At 44.6% G+C, this 22,457-nt stretch overlaps 1 protein-coding gene across 2 annotated transcripts in view; it reads left to right on the top strand.

The window, feature by feature from the left end:
* The window catches only part of SIRAL2 (SIR2 antiphage like 2), a 748,558-nt gene that overhangs the window by 474,516 nt on the left and 251,585 nt on the right, over nucleotides 1-22,457 (top strand). For both annotated transcript variants that reach the window (XM_086928446.1, XM_086928445.1), the window contains exon 10: nucleotides 4,217-4,303. In XM_086928446.1, coding sequence (XP_086784572.1) covers nucleotides 4,217-4,303 — 87 coding nt within the window. The remainder of the gene's footprint in view (nucleotides 1-4,216; nucleotides 4,304-22,457) is intronic.

The following is a 22,457-nucleotide window of genomic DNA, read 5'->3' as shown; positions in this document are numbered from 1 at the left end:
TCCTCTGTGTCCACATTTTAATATCCCAGCCTCGTCCTGCTTGGCTTTGGGATCGCTGCCATTTTGTTTATTGTTGTTGCCTCCCAGCACCGCCTCTCCACCCCGCTCCCGCCTCCCTGCTGACACACCCCTCCCACAGTAAGGATAGCCTCTTCCCTCGGCCACTAGCGCTGTGACCGTCCTGAACCTCTTCAGAAGCGGTTGCTCCCTTGCTCCCATGCTGGTATCGTATCGCCACATTGCCAGACTGAAAAAAGAATTTTAAAGCGCTGCCCTGTGCTAGCATTGACCCTGCATTATTTCTTTCATTTGTGCCTCGTTAGCATAGCATAGCAGCGCGATTGTAGACGCTGAGCGGCGCACTAATTATCTGTATTAGAATCTGTCTGTGCACTGCTGCCTGTAACTGTTTAAATTGTTTTGCTGGCTATTGCGACGCTTCCTCTGTGTCCACATTTTAATATCCCAGCCTCGTCCTGCTTGGCTTTGGGATCGCTGCCATTTTGTTTATTGTTGTTGCCTCCCAGCACCGCCTCTCCACCCCGCTCCCGCCTCCCTGCTGACACACCCCTCGCCCCACCCTCTACACACTCCATTTATGACGAATGGACGTACGCGCAGTGTCCACGCGCTGCGGCCGCGCCGAAGGTGCGCCAAAGGTAAGCCCGTCTGCGCCCGTCCGCGCCAAAGCCGCGCCCAGCGCCAGACCCCCTGGTCCATGCCATGCCCTGCCCACCCGCATTACATACGATTCTTCCACCCTCCTAGCCCTTAACCCCGGCCGACCCCCCAACTGCGCCCAAGCCGCTCCTGGACACACCCATGGACCCTTAACATGCTACTCCTGCAAGTTCGACGGCACCAAGATAAACTCCTCATCCACGATCGCACAACAGATATCTGACTCCAACCACCTAAAATGCATCCTGCACAACACCCGCTCAGTCCACAGACACGCCATCGACCTCTGGAACCTACTAGACACCATTTCTCCTGACGTCGCCTTCCTAACAGAAACATGGATGAACGCCTCATCTGCCCCAGACACCACCATTGCCATCCCGGAAGGCTACAAGATCATCCGTAAGGACCGCACCGACCAAACAGGAGGAGGCATCGCTATCGTACATAAGAACTCCATCCGCATCTCAACCAGCTCAGACGTCAACCTTGCCAGCGCCGAACACCTTCACTTCCAGATCCACACCGACCCCAAGACCACACTCAGAGGCACACTCCTCTACCGACCTCCAGGACCCCGCGCACAATTCGGCGACGTTATCACTGACTTTATCACCCCACACGCCCTCCCCTCCGAGGAATACATTCTACTGGGAGACCTCAACTTTCACCTGGAAAAGAGCAATGACAGCAACGCCACCTCCCTTCTGGACAATCTCGCCAACCTCGGACTCAAACAACTTGTCACTACGCCCACCCATATCGCAGGTCACACACTCGACCCTATCTTTACCTCCAGCAAACATGTCTCCTTCAGTCACACCACTATTCTCCATTGGACGGACCACAGCTGCGTACACTTTACCTACAATAAGACCACAACCCACAACCTTCCTCAACCTACTCTGCGAAGAAACTGGAACAAAATCACCATCGACCAGATCTCCTCATCGCTTCTTCAAAACCCCACTGCCCACTCCTCAAACCCCGACCAAGCAGCAATTAACCTCACCCAATGGCTATCCAACAGCGCCGACATCCTAGCCCCGCTGAAAAAACGTCAAACCAAACTAGGCAGCAAAAACGCCTCCTGGTTCAACGATGATCTTAAGAAATCAAAGAAACTCTGTCGCTCCCTCGAGAAGGCCTGGAAAAAAGACCCAAACACCAGCACGAGGGACGCCTTCAAAAACGCCACCCGCATACACCACCAACTTATCCGATCTGCCAAGAAAGCCGCATTCAAAGACCGACTAGACAACAACGCCCACAACAGCAAGGAACTATTCAACATCGTCAAAGAATTTACCAACCCCTCAGCCAACTCCAACGACATCACCCCCTCTCAAGCCCTCTGCGACTCCCTAGCTTCGTTCTTCCACAACAAAATCGCAGACATCCACAACAGCTTCGACAACCGACCCGGAGACCAACCCACCCAACCTTCTGCAGGACCTTCACCCCCCTTGAACATCCTTAATGACTGGAACCCAATCTCCACTGAGGACACCATTCGCCTGATGAACTCCATCCATTCAGGATCCCCCTCAGACCCTTGCCTTCACCACATCTTTAACAAAGCAGACTCCATTATAGCACCGCACCTCCGAGACGTCATCAACTGCTCCCTCAAATCCGGCACCTTCCCAGAAAGCTGGAAACACGCCAAACTCAGCGCCCTTCTGAAAAACCCCACAGCTGACCCCACCGAACTCAAAAACTACCGCCCCATCTCGCTCCTCCCATTCCCGGCCAAAGTCATCGAGAAAGCTGTCAACAACCAGCTCGCCGCCTTCCTCGAAACCAACAAATCCCTCGACTCCTCACAGTCCGGCTTCCGAGCCAAACACAGCACTGAGACCGCACTCATCGCAGCAACAGACGACATTCGAACTCTACTGGACAATGGAGACACAGTCGCTCTCATCCTCCTCGACCTCTCCGCAGCCTTCGACACAGTCTGCCATAGCACCCTTCTACAGCGCCTCAAAAACATCGGAATCCAAGGAACAGCACTGGAATGGATCACCTCGTTCCTCACCGGAAGAACCCAGAGAGTCTGCCTCCCACCATTCCACTCAGAGGCCACTGAAGTCATCTGCGGCGTACCACAAGGGTCCTCACTCAGTCCCACCCTCTTCAACGTATACATGAGCCCCCTCGCGGCCATCGCACGCCAACACAACCTCAACATCATCTCCTACGCTGATGACACTCAACTGATCCTATCACTCACCAAAGACCCTAACACAGCCAAAACCAACCTACATGAAGGAATGAAAGATGTAGCCGAGTGGATGAAGCACAGCCGTCTGAAACTTAACTCAGACAAAACAGAAGTCCTTATCTTAGGTACCTCCCCCTCCGCCTGGGATGACTCTTGGTGGCCAGAGGCCCTTGGAAAAGCACCCATCCCGACGGACCACGCTCGGAACCTGGGCGTCATCCTGGACTCCTCACTCTCGATGAACAGACAAGTCAACGCCGTTTCATCATCTTGCTTCAACATCCTTCGCATGCTCAAAAAAACATTTCGCTGGATCCCCACCGAAACCAGAAAAACGGTCACCCATGCACTGGTCACCAGCCGCCTGGACTACGGAAACACCCTATACGCCGGTATCACTGCAAAACTCCAGAAACAACTCCAACGCATCCAGAACACATCAGCCAGACTCATACTAGTCATCCCACGTAATGACCACATCTCTAATCACCTGAAAAACCTCCACTGGCTCCCCGTCAATAAGAGGATTACTTTCCGCCTCCTAACCCACGCGCACAAAGCACTTTACGAACTTGGACCCGAATGCCTCAACACACGACTCTCCTTCTACACCCCCTCCCGCCAACTACGATCCTCCAACCAAGCGCTTGCTACCGTACCTCGCATCAATAAAACCACCATGGGAGGTAGATCCTTCTCCTACCTCGCAGCTAAAACCTGGAACTCACTCCCCACTCACCTTCGTCTCACTCAGAACCACCTAGCATTCAGAAAGCAACTTAAAACTTGGATATTCGACAAGTAACTCCCAACCATTCTCCAAGCGCCTTGAGACCCTCCGGGTATGTAGCGCGCTATATAAATCTCTGACTTGACTTGACTTGACTTACTACGCTCCGCCCTTTTCTGAGGAAAGTAAAACATCTTAAAATTGAATGGCAAGGATGTATATCTCTATAGAAATGTAGCAGCCCTTCACCGCCTCGACAACTTGTACATCCATTGAAGAAGATCTTCTCTATTTAGTTGTGGTCATGAGGTGACCTGTAGATTACAGCCTTGACATGACAGTTTACAAATCATAGAGTTGCGTAGTATACCAAGTTGAGTACCTTGTTTGTCCAAGGATGAGCCAATCCAAATCATTGATCTTTGCAGTATTAATATCATAGCCACCAAAAGAGAGCAATGAGGACTGGTGGGAAGTTGAACAGGGCGTCGCAAGTAGCATGCCTTTTGCCATAGTTACATGATAGGTTTTAATTAAAGCATTTCTTAAAACCCATAAATATATTTTCCCTTTTTTAGGAGTCTGTCGACCAGAATGTGCAAAAAGGAAGATAACTAAAAAATGTGAATGTGAACCCTTAAAGAAGCAAAGACAATCTGAAGAAGGTAAAAACATCAGTTAAAATCATGAATGTATGATAGATGCACAGATCATGTATATCACTGACCTGAGTAGAGCAATGGGAAGTGCCTTAAGGTGCACATAGAGAACCTTTCTTCAATTTTACAGTTTTACATTGTATTCGAAATCTGGTGGTCCATCTACTGAAAAGGCACATTTCCCTCTAGACTCAAGCATGTCTTTTACATTGGCTATCCCTGGTGTACAAATGTATTAAAGCTTCTCATTTTTTGAGTACTAACACATTGCGGTGATATCTTGAAAAAGGATGGTCTTTCTTTTTAAAGTTTGCAGTATTACTGGAGCAGTGACACCAGTGATTAATTCTTTTGGGATTGTAGGTTTATTTAAAAAAAAAAACCTCCTTAATCTCAGTGTAAGAATTGGTCTGCTTTTGCCAATTCAATTCAACGGTTCAGGTATAAATTAAATTGATACTAATTCTTCAAGACTATACTTATTGTTGGCGTTTTAGCTTGTTGTCAGTGAAGATAGGCCATTAGTTCTTATCCATTCATATTTTTCATTGCTGCTACTTTAAAACATAATCTTTGTTTCTTTATGGTGTTGCCTGGCTTTATATATCCTATTTTATACAATGCATGTTTTCTGGGATCCTGTTTTATACATGACTCTGCTTCAACTGGCCTTTACAAATTTCAAATTGTTAATGGACGGTCTTTTGTTATTAACTATAATTTCACAAATGTAAAATGTCAGTGCTTTCACTTCAGGTCTCACTATACAACCACAATTGATTTTGTCCCACAATTGCCTTGTTTTCTGGGGAGTTGGGGAGGCGAGCTTTTTCAAGACTTTATGTATTTTGATTTCAAGGTTTATTGTGCGTGCGCTACTGATATTCGCATATCAATCTTTTCGGGTTGGTTGTTTTCCTATCATTAAACCTTTAGGGTACCTCAGTAGCAAGCAGATTTCCTGCTGTGCTGATATTGAGGCATTGCTTTTATTTGGGGAAAGTGCACCATGTGACAAAGAATCTAAGATCACTACCTGAATTTACAGTAAGGACAATAGGTACACTGAACATGTAATACCATGCTGAATGCCACTGAGAATAGACTAAAGCGACAACAGATATCAAATGGTTGAACAATCGTACTGAATGAGAATCATTGTATTTCTTGCTTGAGAATCTGAATTGAAGGGAATATAAATGCAAAATCGTAATGATTATAAGAAGGAGTCAAAGCAATTTTCCTTAGATCAACTGAAAACTTAAGTTTAATTAAAAAATGACTGATCAGTGACGACATACCAATAGCATCAGAACTATAGATAAAATAATAATTTTGACACTTTTGTAAGATAGTAACACCATAACATAACACATAAATAGTTTATGTCACCTTCCCCGGAGAATGGAAACATGCAGAAGTCAAAACCCTTCTCAAGCCCCACCAAACTCAAGAACTACCATCCCATCTCTCTGCTCCTCTCTCCCACCAAAGACCTTGAAAAGGCCATCAACCGCCAACTCATGGAACACCAGCAGAACAACAATGTTCTGGACTCCTCCTAATCCGAATTCTGCATCAACCACAGCACTGAAACCGCCCTGATCACTGCCACTGACAACATCAGGCTTCTAGTTTTAGTAGGCTACGTTTATGGTGCTTACATTGCACAATGCAATAACTGATGTCTACTCCTTGAATGGTGGGATTCATGGCCTCCCATAATATTTCAGGAGAAGAGGCTGTCTCAGTGTTAAGGGCAAGGTAGTCTGTCAGTGCGTTATGAATGTGGGTTCTATAGGCCTGGTGCTGTAGGCGCCATGGAGAGAGTCTCCATCGAAATGGGGCCTGGCGTGGGCTGATCAACAGCTATACTGCAATCAGAAAGTGGTCCAACAACCTCTGGGGCAAGATTGTGGCGACTAGTTTTCTCTGGGTATAACGGTCTGGGATGAAGATGTAATCTATCATGGAGTAAGAATCGTGGGCCGCGGAGTAATAAGTATATCCTGCATCATGTGGGTGATGAACCCTCCAAATATCGACCCAATATTTCAGCCGCAATCCTCGTGGATTCTATTTAGCCCTAGAGGGCCGCCATCAGTTGCTGGATATGTTCATTACATCATTTCAATCTACTCCCATAGCCTAGAGTACCTCGGGTGAGAGCATCCAGACATCTATTAGGCGATCAATAAAGCTTTGGCAGAGGGGTGAGGGTCGAGGGGCGTAGAAGCTGCCAATCACTACGTTTTCATATGACAGAACCATGTGACCAGAATGTATCTTCCCTGTGGGTTTACCCACGAGCAAATAAATGTAAATGGTAGTCTGCTGTGTATTTGGATTCCTATTCCCCGTGAACCCCTTACAAATCCTGCATGGACGACATGTGCATAGTCAAACCGGGCCAGACAGGAACTCTTGGTGCCCATGAGGTGCGTCTCTTGCAGTAGCAATATGTCTGCTTTTGACCACTATGCCTAGTGGAGTATCGCTCCTCGCTTAACTTTATTTAACATGCTTCTAACTTTCCAGCTTACAACATGTACCTGATCCGATAGGGACACACCAATCTGTGTCAGCATCAGTATGTAGGCCGGGTCTGATGGGTCAGTGGACTAATGCCTCCACTGCAGGGGTCTGTGTTTGCCCTCATGGTCACAGGTTCAGATCCAGGCAGGTCCTCTCAGCCTTTCATCCATCTGAGGTCGGGTACAAGAAACAGCTGTTATTCAGCGCCAAGATACATACGGTGGAACGTGCTCTTCACAAATACATATGTTATGTAGCGACCATAGGCGGTGTCTCAGTGAGACAGAGGAGCATTGCCCTGGAATATCAATGACTATGCAGCGAGTCAGAATAAGCAACTTAAACCCCATAAAACCACCCCACCACAGTACCTCATAATGATTGAAACATCTATCATGGATGGAGAGCCCCATCGACCCCAACAGGGGATCAACATGGAGCCCATCCAATGGATCTCCAAACACCCCTGCATCGCAGTGTCACTGTGGAGGGTTTTAGTAAATCACTTTGTGTACCTGCCCCTGTGTTGTAGCATGAAACTGCAATTTCAGAAAATAGGTTCAGTCTCAGCATCCATTCCCTTGGTAAACAGTATTGATCATTTGTGAGGGTCAGAAGCCTCCGCGGCGGGAGTCCTTTCTCGTTCTTTGTCCCGGGCCTTGGAGCGCTAATTAGATAAGGACCGGTGTCTTCGTTTGTCTTTCTGATTTTTCCAGATATGGCTGGATTCTCCAGACGATGAGTCTGAGTCATGTTGTGGTGGAGAATGAGGTTTCAGGTGTCTTATTTCATCTGTCCAGTTAAAGACGTCTTCTGGCGTATCAAAGAACATGGTGCAGGACTTATAAATTACTCATAGCCTGGCTGGGAACTGGAGCATGTACGTAATCTTCAAGTCTCAGAGACAAGCCACCTGCAAGGATTATCATTGCTGTTGGACCAGTCTAGTGTAGTAAGGGTATATTCCGGGAACACCATGATACAATGGGATCCAAATAAGAGTTCTCCTTTATTCTGGCCTGCTTAAGGATGAGATTACCGTCTTGGTAGATTAGGATTCACGCGATAATGGGCCTTGGTCAATACATTGGATCTGGCACGCTAGGGGATGTCACTCAGTCATCCGCTTCAACATCATTAGAGCCAAAAGATTAGTAAATGCCAACTCAAAATATGACATGGTCGAATTAACCTTTAGCAATATGGACTTGGTTAGCAATCTGTTGGCCCTTGATGCTAGGTCTTGTTTGCCTAGCCACTCTAACATCCCATTTAAGTACTCCAGGCCAGCCTACCATGCTGATACGCATCCTAGTTTGGCAATGGACAGCCACTCCTCATCTCTCAATTAAACTGATTAACTCAGGGGGCAACTTGTGTGTGTTCTAACTTGATGGTGCCTTTGACACCAGTTTCTAGTCAATTCCATTTGTCAGAGGCAAGTGGGCTGATCAAACTGTCCTCGCCTCACTGATGTCTTGCCTAAATCCAACTAAAGCTCCCTGACCACCGATGTGCTTAACACCACTATCTTGATCTCTCTTAATCCTCATTCTTCCACCAATGCTGTTTTGCACATTGCAAACAAGATATCTTAGCCCAGTATATCAAGCGAGTATCTGCAAAACCAGAACCCAGTAAGTTCTTCCGTGTTTCCTGGAACGTGGGTTGTCTGAGGTCCAAGCTAGCATTGCCTGACTGTAATGCTTTCATGAAAGATCATGACATTTGCTAATTTCAAGAGACGCTGTCTCAAGCCTTGTTATGTTAACCGCATCGCTGCGGCGGTTATTTCCGCGCTACGCGGCTTTTTTTCAAAAGCCGCGTTAGATGACGAGCTCAGCTCGTCATCCGCACACGCCCCCCGTGGCTGATGACGAGATGAGCTCGTCATCAGCATCGAAGGGGTTAACTTATTTATTTCTGCAACTCCTATCCGGAGGGGTAGAGTCTCTGGTGGCCTAGCTATGTGTATCAAATACATTAACTTCATACTGAACAACCTGACATTATGGCCATTGAGCTCCTCTGCGGGACAAAGCCTAGGATAGCCATTATTAATGTCTATATCAGAGGGAGTAGAGGAGGTGTGGTGTCTCGCACACTCCAAGCCCTAGAAAGCTATCTTAAACAGCGCTCTGACCTACAATATCTAATTTTGGCGGGAGATTTCAATACAACATATGAGCCCCTCTATGCAAATATCCTTTCCAACCCGGTTCGACCTTTTTCACCAGGGACATTGCACTGACCTCCTATAAGTTCTGCTTAAAGTGGAACCAATTGATAGATCCCCGATATTTTATTGACCTTGAATGCCGACCTTAATGAAGTTTTGGCATAATTGAGAGTGGCCAACTTATTGCTCCAAATTAATTAATTTCTATCCACAAAGCCTTCTTTGATCATATTTGGACGTATCTCACTGTTCCTGATACTTCTAAAAAGAGAGGAATATCTAAGAATTGCCTGTGGTATAACAAAGAATGGCGTCAGCTCAATCGCGCCCTAGTTAGAGCTATCAAAACTAAGATTATGACTCGCATCCTAATGGCCAGGAAAGCGTACATGATGGCTATTACTCATGCTAAAAAGAACTCGAACGAGCAGAGGTGGAGTACCCTTAAGGATGCCTGTGATGATAGAGACCCTACCCGATTTTGACAACTTGTTTATCTTGGTTGCACTACTTTTGCATTGGAACCTACAAATAATGTTGCTTCCTCTGACTGGGTCGATTAATTTAATAACTTATAATCTGCCGATCAGCTGAATGTCACATCACTCTGTCTCTTCTTTGCTCTATCACTTCTATGCCACTGTTTGAAATCCTTGACGTTGTTCAATCTTTATCAGCTGTCAGTAGGGGAAGGGCCGCAGGGTTGGATGGAGTCCCGGCTGATGCTTTCCTATCTGATCTGAAGGTTTTGCCCGCTATTTACTACCCATTGCTTAACGCCATTGCTGAGGGGGCTCCCAACCATGATTCTTGGAAGGGGCTGCAGTATTACCCACTGATACAAAAACAGAGAAGTCTCAAACAAGTCATTATAAACCTATTAGTTTAATTGACTGTCCCCAAAAGTCTTTTGCCGTTGCATGCTCTCCAAAATTTAGGACTGGTTACTCTAGATAGACATTCTTAGCCCCTACCAAGCGGGCTTTCGGATGAAAGTCTCCACGACTGATCAGGCCTTCCGTTTTTATTGACCTACTGCGGGACTGTTGTTTTCAGCAAGGACAACCTTTATATTTATTACCTTTTTCGACTTACAATCTACTTTCGACTTGGTTGCTCATTGACATGAAATGCCCCTGAACGTTTTGTCAGTTGTAATACACCTCCATGAGTGTAAAAATGGAAACAGGGTCAGTTGACCATTAGGATTCCAGTCCTTAGAGGTGCTCATTGGGGCTGTGTACTGGTTCCGACACTCTTTTCACTTTAAATGCACAAAATGATGCCTTTTTAACTCAGGTCGAAGGGGACACTCCATTGCTGGCCAGGGTCAAAACTCTGATTCTTCTATTTGCCAACAACACGTTGCTGATCTCCAAGATACAGAGCAAGCTACAGAAACTCCGTACTCGCTTTGACGAGTTCTGTCCCGCTCACGGTCTCGATGACTCTTGCACTTACTTGGGCGTCATGTTTAGCGGTTGTATGTCTTAGAAACCTCTTGTCAACAATGCGCCCTTGAAGCTCAAATAGATATTGGGGGCAATACTTAAGGAGTAGTGTGCATCTTATACTAAACCCTTTTCACCAGCGCTCTGCATTTATGAGACCAACGCATTGGGATCACCCGTTATAGGGCATAGCGCTGGGGATTTGCCAACATTGAGGTTTTAACCAGAGCAGAAAAATAGTTCCTGTAACACCTTGCCTCTCTCCCCCATAGCACCCTTTTATAGCCGCTCTTTCTGGATCTGGGAGTAAGTGGGTTGGCAAGCAAAGTTAGATTACGCCCTTTTCTGTACTAGAGGCGCTTATGGACTAACCCAGAGCTCAATATTATGTCATAGCCCTTCAGGACGTAATGGAAGCTAATCAATTTTTCAAAGTCCCCTGACTTTTGAAAATCAAAGAGTCGCTTTATTCCCTTGGGTTGCCCGAATTATGGGAACATCCAGCTGTCACCTGTTTCCCTCTAAGGACTCATTGAAGCAGCGCTTCTGTGCAATTACAACAACCTATGAGTCTAGGAAGGCTGCTTCCTCTAAGCTATCTAATGAATTTCTTGATTTTAAGTTTCTCTGTGGGTATGAGCTGTTTTGGGATCAGGTGACTGTCACCGTGGATAGGAAGCTATACTTCCAGTTCAGAGTGGGCGCTTTACCGCTGAGAGAATTTACCTCAAAATGATCCAGTTGGGAGACCGACATTTGCCCTGCGTGTATTTCTTCTGTAGAGTGTCCTGCATGTTCTCTTTGTCTGTCCAGCTTATGCCTGCCCCTGCAGACCTTAGGTAGCTCCTACCTGCAGGCTTTTAAGTGTGTGGGCAGCCATTCCTTTGCTCTTCGTATATTGAGAACCAATTGTTGTTAATTTATACCATTCCTGTAGCCAAGTTCTTGGGTGCTATGTGGATACTCAGAAGCAGGAACCCCCTCTCCTTCAGCACTATACTGGTTTTTGTGTTGCACATTCACTTTTCACTTCTGTATGACAGTTCCTGCACTTTTTCATCTCTGTGTCCAATTGTATTTTGTATGTGCCAGTATAAAATTTTATTGTTTTAACGATCAATCCTGGCTTTTATTTCATACAAATTATGAACTTTCTTTGTGCTTAATCGTACTATTTTATCCATTTATCATGTATTTGTATCTGCTTTTGCACATTTGTGACCCTGGTGGCCGAAATAAAGATATTTGAACTGAATTGACAAAAATGATCATTCTAGCAGAAATTGACCATCCAGGACCAATGTCACCATTTAATTACGCCCTCACCGATGGGAATGGTAATTTATACTATTCCAAACTCCAGCACCCCCTAAAGCAAGTTGTAATGCGTGGTAACATCACAGTCGGGATAGTGACTGCGTTGTAAAGGCATGCTGGGTAAATGCATGCAGAGTTCCGTCATACAACCCTCACTGATGCATTGACGGCTCCAAGGTCCTCTTACCCGCCTGTCAGTTAGCCAGTAGCCCGAAGATATCGGCCTGCGCCTGGTGATCCGGGCTTCCTGACTAAGCACCCTACACGGGTGAGCCTCACTGTGCAGGTTTCAGCTAGCAAGGTCAATCCTAATTTGTTCCCAACAACTCCTCCAGATAGGGATTCCAAAAGGATTAATGCTTTTGTAAAAATAATGTTTTTGTCCGCTATCATAGTATTTAGATCCATTAATGTAGGCTTTTTTCTAGTATTTAGATCCATTAATTTAGCATGTTTTCTGGGCACATACACGCATGCTCTGTGAGACATGGCCAGATTTTGCTGGTGGTTCCTGAGGACCTTGGAGCTTCTCCGCCTCAGATAATTCATGATGGACAGGGTGCAGCAGAGTATGTGATCCTTGAGGTTCTGGATGCGACTGACTGCGATGTGCTCAGGAGACAGCCAAATCACTCTTTGGGGCTATTTGGTAAAGCAAAACAATTCCCTCTCAGTCAGTCAGTCAAAAAAAGCTTTATTCAGTTAAAAAACATGTAAGCATAAGAAACAGTGGTATGCAAAGCTGTGTATCTCATTTGAAACCAAAATTCATTCAGTATATCATCTTAAATTGTTTTCCTTAAAACAAGACTATAACAGATTTACAACTTCCAGAGTACATGTACAAAATATACAGTATAGTCACAATGCAACCTTCTTTTGTAAGCAGCATGCCTAGATTGGACATTATTAACCCGTGTTCAGTCAATGTCCCCCAGCACACTTATAATACCACAATGAAGCATGCATTTACTTCCCCAGCAATTTTCTCAATCTAACAACCTCAGAGTTCTACACCATAATGTAAATGTGTTTTAATTTAAGTAGCTGTAGTTGGTGCAAAGCAGACCGGCATATCCTAATATTCATGGTCCTTAACAGTGGGAGTAAAAACATTTTCCTGGGTGTGACATATAAATTGCAAAAGAAAAAGAGGTGAAGTGTGGTCTGGACAAAGCTTGAATCACATGGACAAGGTATGAGAACAGACTTGTGACAACCTTTACTAGGATATGAGACCAGGAAGTGCACTAAATTGAATCTGAACTGCATCAAATAAAACCTCTGGGAGTGCTGTAAAGGAAAAAATTAATAAGGTTCCATCAGGTCTGTAGTCACTAATGGGATGTAGGCAGACACTCTTTGCTTTCACAACTCTCTGGCTTCCCTTCACTGCAGAGGACAAACCATGAAATATATCTGTTGTTGTTGTTTGGAGATAGGTGTGGTATCTTGTGGACTATCATATAGATCAGGTCTCCCTAACAGGGCAAAATAATCTTTCACATATCTTAACCATGATATGCTGTGGACATCATCTGACTGTAAACAATCTTCATTTATTTCCTGATCTAAGGCAGTTTCATCTTTGGTGCACATCAAATGCCACAGCTTAAGAGGAGCCAGCTTAATACAGTCTTCTTTATTTGACAAGCCTCATTCCATATAATAGAGGAATGAGGGCAGAGATGTCGGAACAGACAAGAGCCTTCTAACAAACATATTTCCATTAGCTTGGACAGGTGAAGTATCACAATAATCCTGCACCCTGACTATTCCCCTCAATTTTGTAAAGTTCAGAGACTATTCCAGGGGCTACCCTATAGGCATGCCTCACCCTTCCCTGCCAGTGGTAACTGCACTAACCAGTCCAATCCTTTTGGGCGGTGGACACAGCACTTACAGACACCGCATGAGACAGCAGGCCAACAATCTTCAAGTGACTCTCCCCTGCTGTAGCAGCATTCAAACTCTTTAGTTTGTCCTCCTTCTCTTATGTCAGGCCAGTAAGGGTCAGGAGAAGTGTGGCTCACCGGTTAGAGGTGGCAGACCCAGAAGCAGAGGTCAGCCCGGGACCAGGGTTCAATTCCCGACGCGGCAGGGTACGGAACCAATGTCAGCGGGCTCGATAAATCTCGCCTCGGTGCCTCTCTAACCATGGGTCCCACGCTGCAACTCTGGGCAATAGCTTGCTTAATCTCCACAACGGCCCCCTCGCTGCTGGGGATGCTGACTTCACCTTGGGGATGCCCAATAGGGACCATCTCACAGGTAAAGCCAGGACGGGTTCCCCAGCGGCACACAGCGCCAAGAAACCCCGGGGTGAACGTGTGCTCTACAAATTCATACTAACATAACAACATAACATATGACACCCTCTCCCTTGAAGGAGATCCATCACCTTGGACATATGAGTCTTATAGGTCATTAAAAAAGGTCTGCACCCTGATTTTCATTTCCTGCCCAACTCAACACCAGAACACATTTCAGAGGAACATTAAACAATCCTCATGCAGGAGGTAAACATTTTACTCTCCAAGTTTACCATCAAGTGGCTACTGGACTCAGAGAAAGGCAAGGGATGCTGTTCATGCTTCTTCCTTGGCCATCGGGTATATCCTGAGATTCACAAGTTGAATTCGTTTTTGCAGATGGAAAATTCAAAATCTCATGCTGCTTCAGACCCTGTCCGCTCAAGATTAAATGGAGTAGCTGGACTTGAAGGATGTGTATTTCCATATATTCATCCTTTAGAGCCAAAGGTGTTGCTTGCAGTTTAAGGTGGCTCTGGAACACATTTAATTTGCTATGATTTCTTTTGTGCTTATTATGACCCCTCAGTGCTCTCAAAAGGGATAGCAGTGGTTGCAGGCCTCCTTTGGAGGTCGGTACTACACGTATTGCTTTGATGGCTAGTAGCTAAAAGTGGGCTCACCGCAGTCAGTAATGGGCCACCTCTGGGTAATGGCTGAACTCTTGACATCATTGGGTATCACCATCAATGAGCCGAAGTCCAGCCTGAGTGCCAAATAGAGACTTTCATTCATTGAGGCAATTCTGGACATAGTGGCCTTTCCTCCACTGCAGTGAGCTTGGAACATTCAGGGTATGACCCTTTTGTTTCGTGATCATTCCTGGGTCTTGGTGAGGATGGCTCTGAACTTTCTTGGGTTCCTGACCTCATGTAACCTCCTCATTCACAAAGACAAGGTGGCATGTATGATCTCTGCAATGGAACCTTAGATTCCAGTGGGCTCAGTATAAGGGCTGCCTCTCCCAATGCAATCGGGTCTCAAGAGAGACACCAAGAGCGCACTGTTGTGACAGGTGTTTTGCTACTGCATTGTGAGACAGCACCTAGAGGTTGTGGAGATCAGAGGACTCTGGTCTCCTCCACAGAGCCTGCTCTACGTCACCCTGCTGAAGCTTTAGTACGATTTGCTTTGCCCTCTAGGCCTTCCTGCTGTCCAGCGAAGAAAGACTGGTGCATGCGGGACTGCAACAAGCAGGGCATAAGGGAGATCCTCGTTTCATTGCCTATGGAGGTGGCTGGAACAACAGAACAGTTTCCTGGTCACCAGCCACCTTGCAGGATCTTTGAGAGCCAGAATGGACAAACTTATCTCGCAGATCAACTGAGGCATATCCATCTCAAGGTGGTGCATGGTGTCTTTGAACACTTGGGGATCCCTGGCTAGATCTGTTCACCACTGGCTGTAATACGCAGTGTCAGCAATTGTGCTTGCTGGAGTTTCCGCTAAGGTGCTTGTTAGGGGAGATACTCTGGCCAGTATGGAGTTTTGGACTCCTGTACACTTTCCCACCAATACCTGTCCTTCCTTGGATTGTTAATAAGTTCAGGGAAAATTGGGTTCAAGTCATCTTGATTGTCCCAGACATGGCCAGAAGACTATGGATCCCAAAAGTTCTGAGCCTGATCATTTTCCCTCTGATTCAGGTTTCACTTTTTGAGGGGCCTCCGCAGCAGAGCAGTACCTTGCATTTGAAACTTTACTGTATGCACCTCTATGCATGGAGATTGAACAACAGCAGTTAAGTACATTTGAATTGCTAACCCAGGATGTTAGGTTTGCTATCAGGTGCCCTTCTACATAGTTGATCTATACTGGCCGCTGGGACAGTTCATTGCCTGGTGTGGAATCTATGACTTGAATTCCTTATGTCAAACTTTCCAAGGCTCTGGGCACTGAGAGCAGTCTTCTTTATTGCCATCATATCAATACATGTGTGAGTGAACTGCAGGTGTTTTTGGTAAAACCACCCTACAGTACTTTCTTTCCAGTCATGTTGGTGTTGAGGAACTAGGCTGCTTTCCTATCTAAGGCTGTGCCGCCCTTACATGTTGGCCAGTGAGTTGCCTTGCATTCATTCTTTGCTTCCCCTAATCTCTCAAAAAAGAAGGAGCAGCTCCATCACCTTGAACCAAAAAGAGACGATTGAGCTTTTAAACTGAACAGACAAAAGATCATCAGATAAAATATCAACTCTTCATCAGTTTCTCAGCTGCAAAAAAGAACAAGGTTGTGCAAAAGAGGACCCTGCCAAGGTGGATTCTCCTCTGTATTACTATCTGTTATGCACTGGCCCCAAAGAATCCTCCAAAGGGACTGAGATCTCATTCCACAAGACCATGACTGCCACAACAGAACTGGCCCAGGTGAGTCTTTTCTTCGCATCTGCCAGGCTCCGATCGGTGCATGTATTCAAGAAGCACTGCCACCAAGACAGCCAGTACTGGCGAGAAGGTCACTTAGCTCCCTTAGTCCTGCAGGACTTTTTGGCCTGAGTCCACTCCCCAGATGCTACACCATTGGGAGTTACTGCGCTGGTATCTATTGTAACTGTGAACAATCTGAAGTTAGAAGTATCCATCAGAAGAACAATTTACTTACCTTTGTATTAGTCATTTTAAAGGTATTCCTCACTGACCTTCCATCTCCCTGTTCTGTGTAGTGGCATCTTTAACATTTAAAAATATCCCAAGTTAAAAGATTAGCAAGCTGTCACCAAGAAATGTACTATGCTCTGCATCTGAGGGTGAGGAAATGTAAAGAAATAGGAAACGGATTTTAGTGCTTACATGCGGCTTCAACCATTCATTTATGGGCTGGCACAAAGCCTGTGCACAGCCTCATAACTCCCCAGCGTGCAGGCATTGCTGTTGAAATTGTCTAGGTTCAGTCTGGCGCTTGTGTATATTCTAAAGTTGAGTAATATGCTGTTACATACAATACCAACCACAAACACCACTACTGAATGTATGTAACTTGTTCTTCTCCAGCCCACCTGCCCTTACACACCAACTCTGATATTGATTCAAGGCATGCGCTGTGCAAGGGACTGGTATAAAGGACCTTCAAGGTTCTTGATGCTCTCCACTGCTGAGGCAATAATATCTTTAAAAAAGCCACCAGAGCATTACTTTATCTACTTTTTCATTGTATGCCACGGCAGGTAACATGATAAATTACTTAAATGGCTGCTATGTAACCTATGTATAAGTGTTTAGAAGGCTTCTATTTTTTAATGTATGATTTTTATATCAGAGAACCTTCCGTTGTCCAGTAGAACATCTTAGACAGACAATAGATATATTTAACAGTGCTGATATGCCCCGCTTTCATCTACCATCAGCTCCCTACAACTCCATGAAATGACACAAACTCACCCAACAGAACACATTAGTCTTTCTTACATATTTTAAGCATAGCTTCAATATGTCATATGCTACCCCCAACCACCAACAGGACTGACAAGTCCAAATTTATATACCACCAACTTATATTCCTAGTCCCCCCTACACCAACAGAATACATTAGATAAAACCCATAGTACCCTCTTGTAAAGAATACAGCATTAAAGCTATGTAGTTTGAAAAGTGTTACAATCTCAACAGCTCATCCCTTTCCTCAGTCCTAACTTCATACATATAAAACAGTAACAGGACTAGTTAGTGTAGACATACCTACCACACACCCACACACACACATCCACACAAACACCCACTCGCAAACAACTTTGCTTATTGCTTATGAGGTTTTGCCATGTGTTAGCCAGGCCCCAGAAAGCATCAGAGTGCCTCATGGTAATAACAAGCAGACGGAAGAAGGGTCCACGCTGAGGCATTGTCAGGATTCTTGCCACAGCCCACCTCTCTTGACTATCACAAACATATGCCGGCATGATTACTATCATTTCTCCCAACACTTATGAATGAACAAACATCTTGTACCTTGACTTTTGACCATATGACATGCTGTTGGTAATAACTAGCTGCAGCTGGTATTACCTGCTTATACAAATGTGTTACCATGCATAAGCACGGTCAGGTGTTAGGTGCCACAGAAACATCCAGAAAATCCACCAGAATAAGTATCAATCAACCGGCATAGATTACCTCAGCGTCAACCTTCCAGAATACAGCCCTCATCAGTTAACCATGGGCACCTGTTCCTTGTTACAAAATAATTAGAGCATAACCATTGTGAACATTCTCAGGTACCTTCTAGAAAACAGCCTCATCAAATTAACCATCTGCACCTGTTCCTTGCTATAAACAAATATAACACAACCTTTGTGAACATTCTAAAATACCTTCTAGAAGGCTGCCTCATCAAGTTAATTATCTGCACCTGTTCCTTGTTACCAACAATTAGAATGTGACTTTTGTGAATGTTCTAAAGCAGTGCAATTAGCACTCACATGCAGAACAAGGACAAGTTGTCTTATTTAAAGACTGTTCACACTCCTCCTCTTCGCTTAGCCTCTTCGCCTGTCACATACCTGTTTCCTGGCTTCCAGGACTCTGTCTTGCCAGGTCCCTTGTTCCTTTTACTTCGATCTCACTGTAAAGGATGTCTCACATCAGTCCTGCACATGGATGGAAAAGCAAGAAGAAAGGAGAGACACATTAACAGACTTGATTTCGCTACACGCTTAGCTCAGTAGCAACATCATGCTTGCAGACAAGGTTACCAGTGTTTTTGTTCAACTTGCACATATTGTTGCCAATCAATGGGTCTGAGATGCAGGGAGGTTTCAGGCAGGGAAAATGTAGATTTTCCACAGCCTGGTTGGCAGAAAATATTAATTTTATTAAAGACACAGAGGCTAACATTATGCATAACACCTTTAATGTCACCATTCCGGCAGCACCGTCAAAGAATACAGAACTTAGAATTCCATCTGAATAAAACCATAGTACACCTAACACACAGCCTTCTTTTTAGTGACTGCAACTGACTGAATTAACTCCATAATTGAACTAGAATTCAAGTTTCATACATATAAAGAAATCTCAACGAAGAAATCAATGTGAAAAGATCCCTTAAGTTCTTGCATCTGTTGTCCTTGACAGCCTTTAAGCTGGACCAGGAGCTAAAAAAAGTTAAAAAAAACACAATTAAACAGGCTTGGGTTCCGGGATGGATAATATTAGCCTCCGTGTCTTTAATAAAATCAGGATTTTCTGCCCACTTGGCTGTGGAAAATCTATATTTTATGTCAAGACCTGGAGGCTAACATTATGCAAGTTTAAAGCTTTTCCAACAAACAACTTGCCATACTTTCTACTGGTTTGAAATAACATTTTCTAAAAGTTTCATCATTTGACCAATATGCACAACGCAGAATGTCTTGCAAAGATCCTCCCATCATATATGTCTTAGATGCACCTGCACTCCTCACTGAATGTGCACCAAACATACTCATGTTCACACACGCAATGCACATCATCTCTCTCACCCACTTAGCCAATGTGGGTGACGACACAGCTTTATATGGCTTTTTAAAAGAAATAAGCAACTCATTCACCCCACACGGTCTCAACTCTGATGTTCTCTTCTCATAGTCTTTCACACACTCCACTCCAAGTTGATCTTTTTCGTCAAAATATGGATAAAAAATAGAAACTGAGTTGGTTTTTGTTATTTTAGTCAAATAAAAACACACACTCTCAGGTCCTCAGGTGTAAAAATCCTGCTGGATATATCAAGTGCTTTCACATCAGACCCCCTCCTGAATGACACCAAACACAATAACATTGTGAACTTGAAAGACAACAACGTGTTTCTTTCTCAACTTAATATGAACTCTAACACCTGTGAAACGTCCCAAACTGAATTATACCTTCCACTGGAAGTTTAGCAATCCGATCCAATCATTTACCTGCAAACCGCCACATCCTGTCCCACTGATAAAACGTTCACCAACTCATGACCAGAAGCAATTGCAGATCTATACATTTTTAATGTTCTTTAACGCAAGCCTTCTACAAATCCCTCTGTCAAATAATTCTCCACTTCCACTGTGGTTACTAAAATGGGATTCAACTCCCTCTCCATTCACCAGAAAACCCATTTCTGCCAAGCCAATCTATACCTTTTCCTTGTAGCTGGATCCCAGGATTCGTTAATAAGATCTGAAGCTGCTTGTGAAAGCCCTGGGACTTCCCAGACTCTCCTGAAATTTTCCATGCCACCAACCTCATTTGTTCTGTTACAATTAAATTGTGCTCTTCCCCTGTCGGCCTCAGTAGATTCGGGAACCATGGTAACAGAATAGGAAAATCCACAGACATTTCCAACAAAATCGGATACCACACCTGGGCCCACCATAGAGAAGTTATCAACACTGTAGTTTCCTTCCAGCATCAAACCATCATGGTCATCCGAGCAATCATTGAAAACGGTGGGAACACATACGAACTGAGACCCGTCCAAACCTGACAAAATGCATTGATCCCTGCTGGTTCTGGATCAGGTCACCAGCTAAAAAACCTGTTCTTCTGGGTATTTAGTCTGTTTGCAAACAGATCCACACCAAATGGACCCAAAACCCTTTCCACCTGTAAAAATACCCACCTCTACAGCATCCAATCACTTAAATCTCCGTAATTCCAAGAGAACCAGTCCGCCACCACATTGCTCATCCCTAGGATATGCTCCACTTGTACACACACTCTCCTCTTCAGACAATACTCTCAAAACACTTTCACCAGATCCACCAAATCCTTTGATTTCGGACCTGCTAGTTTGTTTGCATACTGTACTGCTGACATGTTGTCCATCCGTAACAGCATCAAACACTAAACCTTGTTCTGAGTGAAACACTTTATTGCAAAAGAACCTGCCAACAATTCCATGCAATTTATATGCAATCTCTTTTCATCGTCTGTCCACGGAATGCATACTGAAACAGCACCACAACATGTACCCCAACCAGCTAAGCTTGCATCCGAATCTATCACCAACTCCGGATGTTCCCAAAAATGTGCATGTCCATTCCACGCTTCCATGTTCAACAGCCCCCAATTCAGTTCCTCCTTCACCTCCTCTGTAAGTGAAACCTCCTGAGAATACCTCAAACCACTTCTCAAATACATAGCCTTTAACCTCTGCAAATCTCGATAATTCAAAGGTCCTGGAAAAATAGCCTGTATTGTAGAAGACAAAAGACCAACCATAGGTGCCAACGTTCTCAATTATATTTTCCCTTGAAGTAATAGTCTCTACAACTCTTTCCTTATCCTCTTCACCCTTTCCTTTGGTAGTTTCAATACTCCTTCGACTGTGTTTACCAGAAAACCCCAAAACTGAGTTTCCTGTCTCGGCGTCAAACAAGATTTCTCTCTGTTGACAACAAAACCCAAAGATTCTAATAAACTGACTGTCATCCTCATGTATTCCTAAACCTGAATTCTGCACTGATCCATGATCAATATATTGTCCATGTAAATAATCAATCTCACCCCTCTTTCTCTCAAGAAAGAAACCACTGGACTTAATAATTTCGTAAAACACCAAGGGGCGGACGGAAGACTAAAAGGAAGACATACAAATTTTAAATACTTTCCACCCCACTTGAACCTCAGAAATCTCTGATGTGATTCCCAAACTAGAATCATCAAGTAAGCGTGTTTTAAGTCGAAACGAGTCAACCAATCTCCTGTTTGCAAAAGGTCCCTTAATATGTGCATACCCTCCATTTTGAAATTATGGCATACTACCTAATAGTTCAGCCTTATCAAATGTATGGCTAGACACATACCCTTGTCCTTCTTTTCCACGAAGAAGATAGTGCTTATAAAGCCTTTCTCTCCTTTGAAACTCTCCACTATTGCTCCTTTCTCCTTTAGTTCCAATACCTCTTTGTCTACCAGTTGTGCTTGTTCCAAACTAAACCGAAACACGCCTGGTAACCAACCTTGAGTTGGTTTGTCTATGAAATCGATGTGATGCCCCTGTACTGTCTCCAAAACCCAAGGATCCCTTGTTACCTGAAACCGATTGTGATAATATTGGGCAAGTCTGCCACCCAACTTTACTTGGATAGAAGTAAGGCCTGTCCTTACCTGGTCCTCTGAACCGAAGTTCACTTCGTCCTCTACGACTCCTAAAATACTGTCTCTGAGGGTAGAAATTAGTTGACTAAGGAGGAGTCATATCAACGGGAAAAGGCCAACCTTGTAATTCCCCGTTTTTGGCTGAGAAATTGACCCTTTAATCTCCCAGCCCATCCAAAAACACGGTCATTGAAGACCCTTTTAATATCTATTTGAGATTTTTGTATCGAAGAATATGCCCCCACAAACTTGGACATAGACTTGATAAAGTCGCCTCAAAATAACAAACCTTTTGCCGCTGGACCAGCCTAGTTA

Source organism: Lissotriton vulgaris, chromosome 7 (genome assembly GCF_964263255.1).
Source record: "Lissotriton vulgaris chromosome 7, aLisVul1.2, whole genome shotgun sequence".
Lineage (NCBI taxonomy): Eukaryota > Metazoa > Chordata > Amphibia > Caudata > Salamandridae > Lissotriton > Lissotriton vulgaris.
The sequence above is the reverse complement of the archived record's forward strand: the minus strand, read 5'-3'. Positions and strand labels throughout refer to the sequence as shown.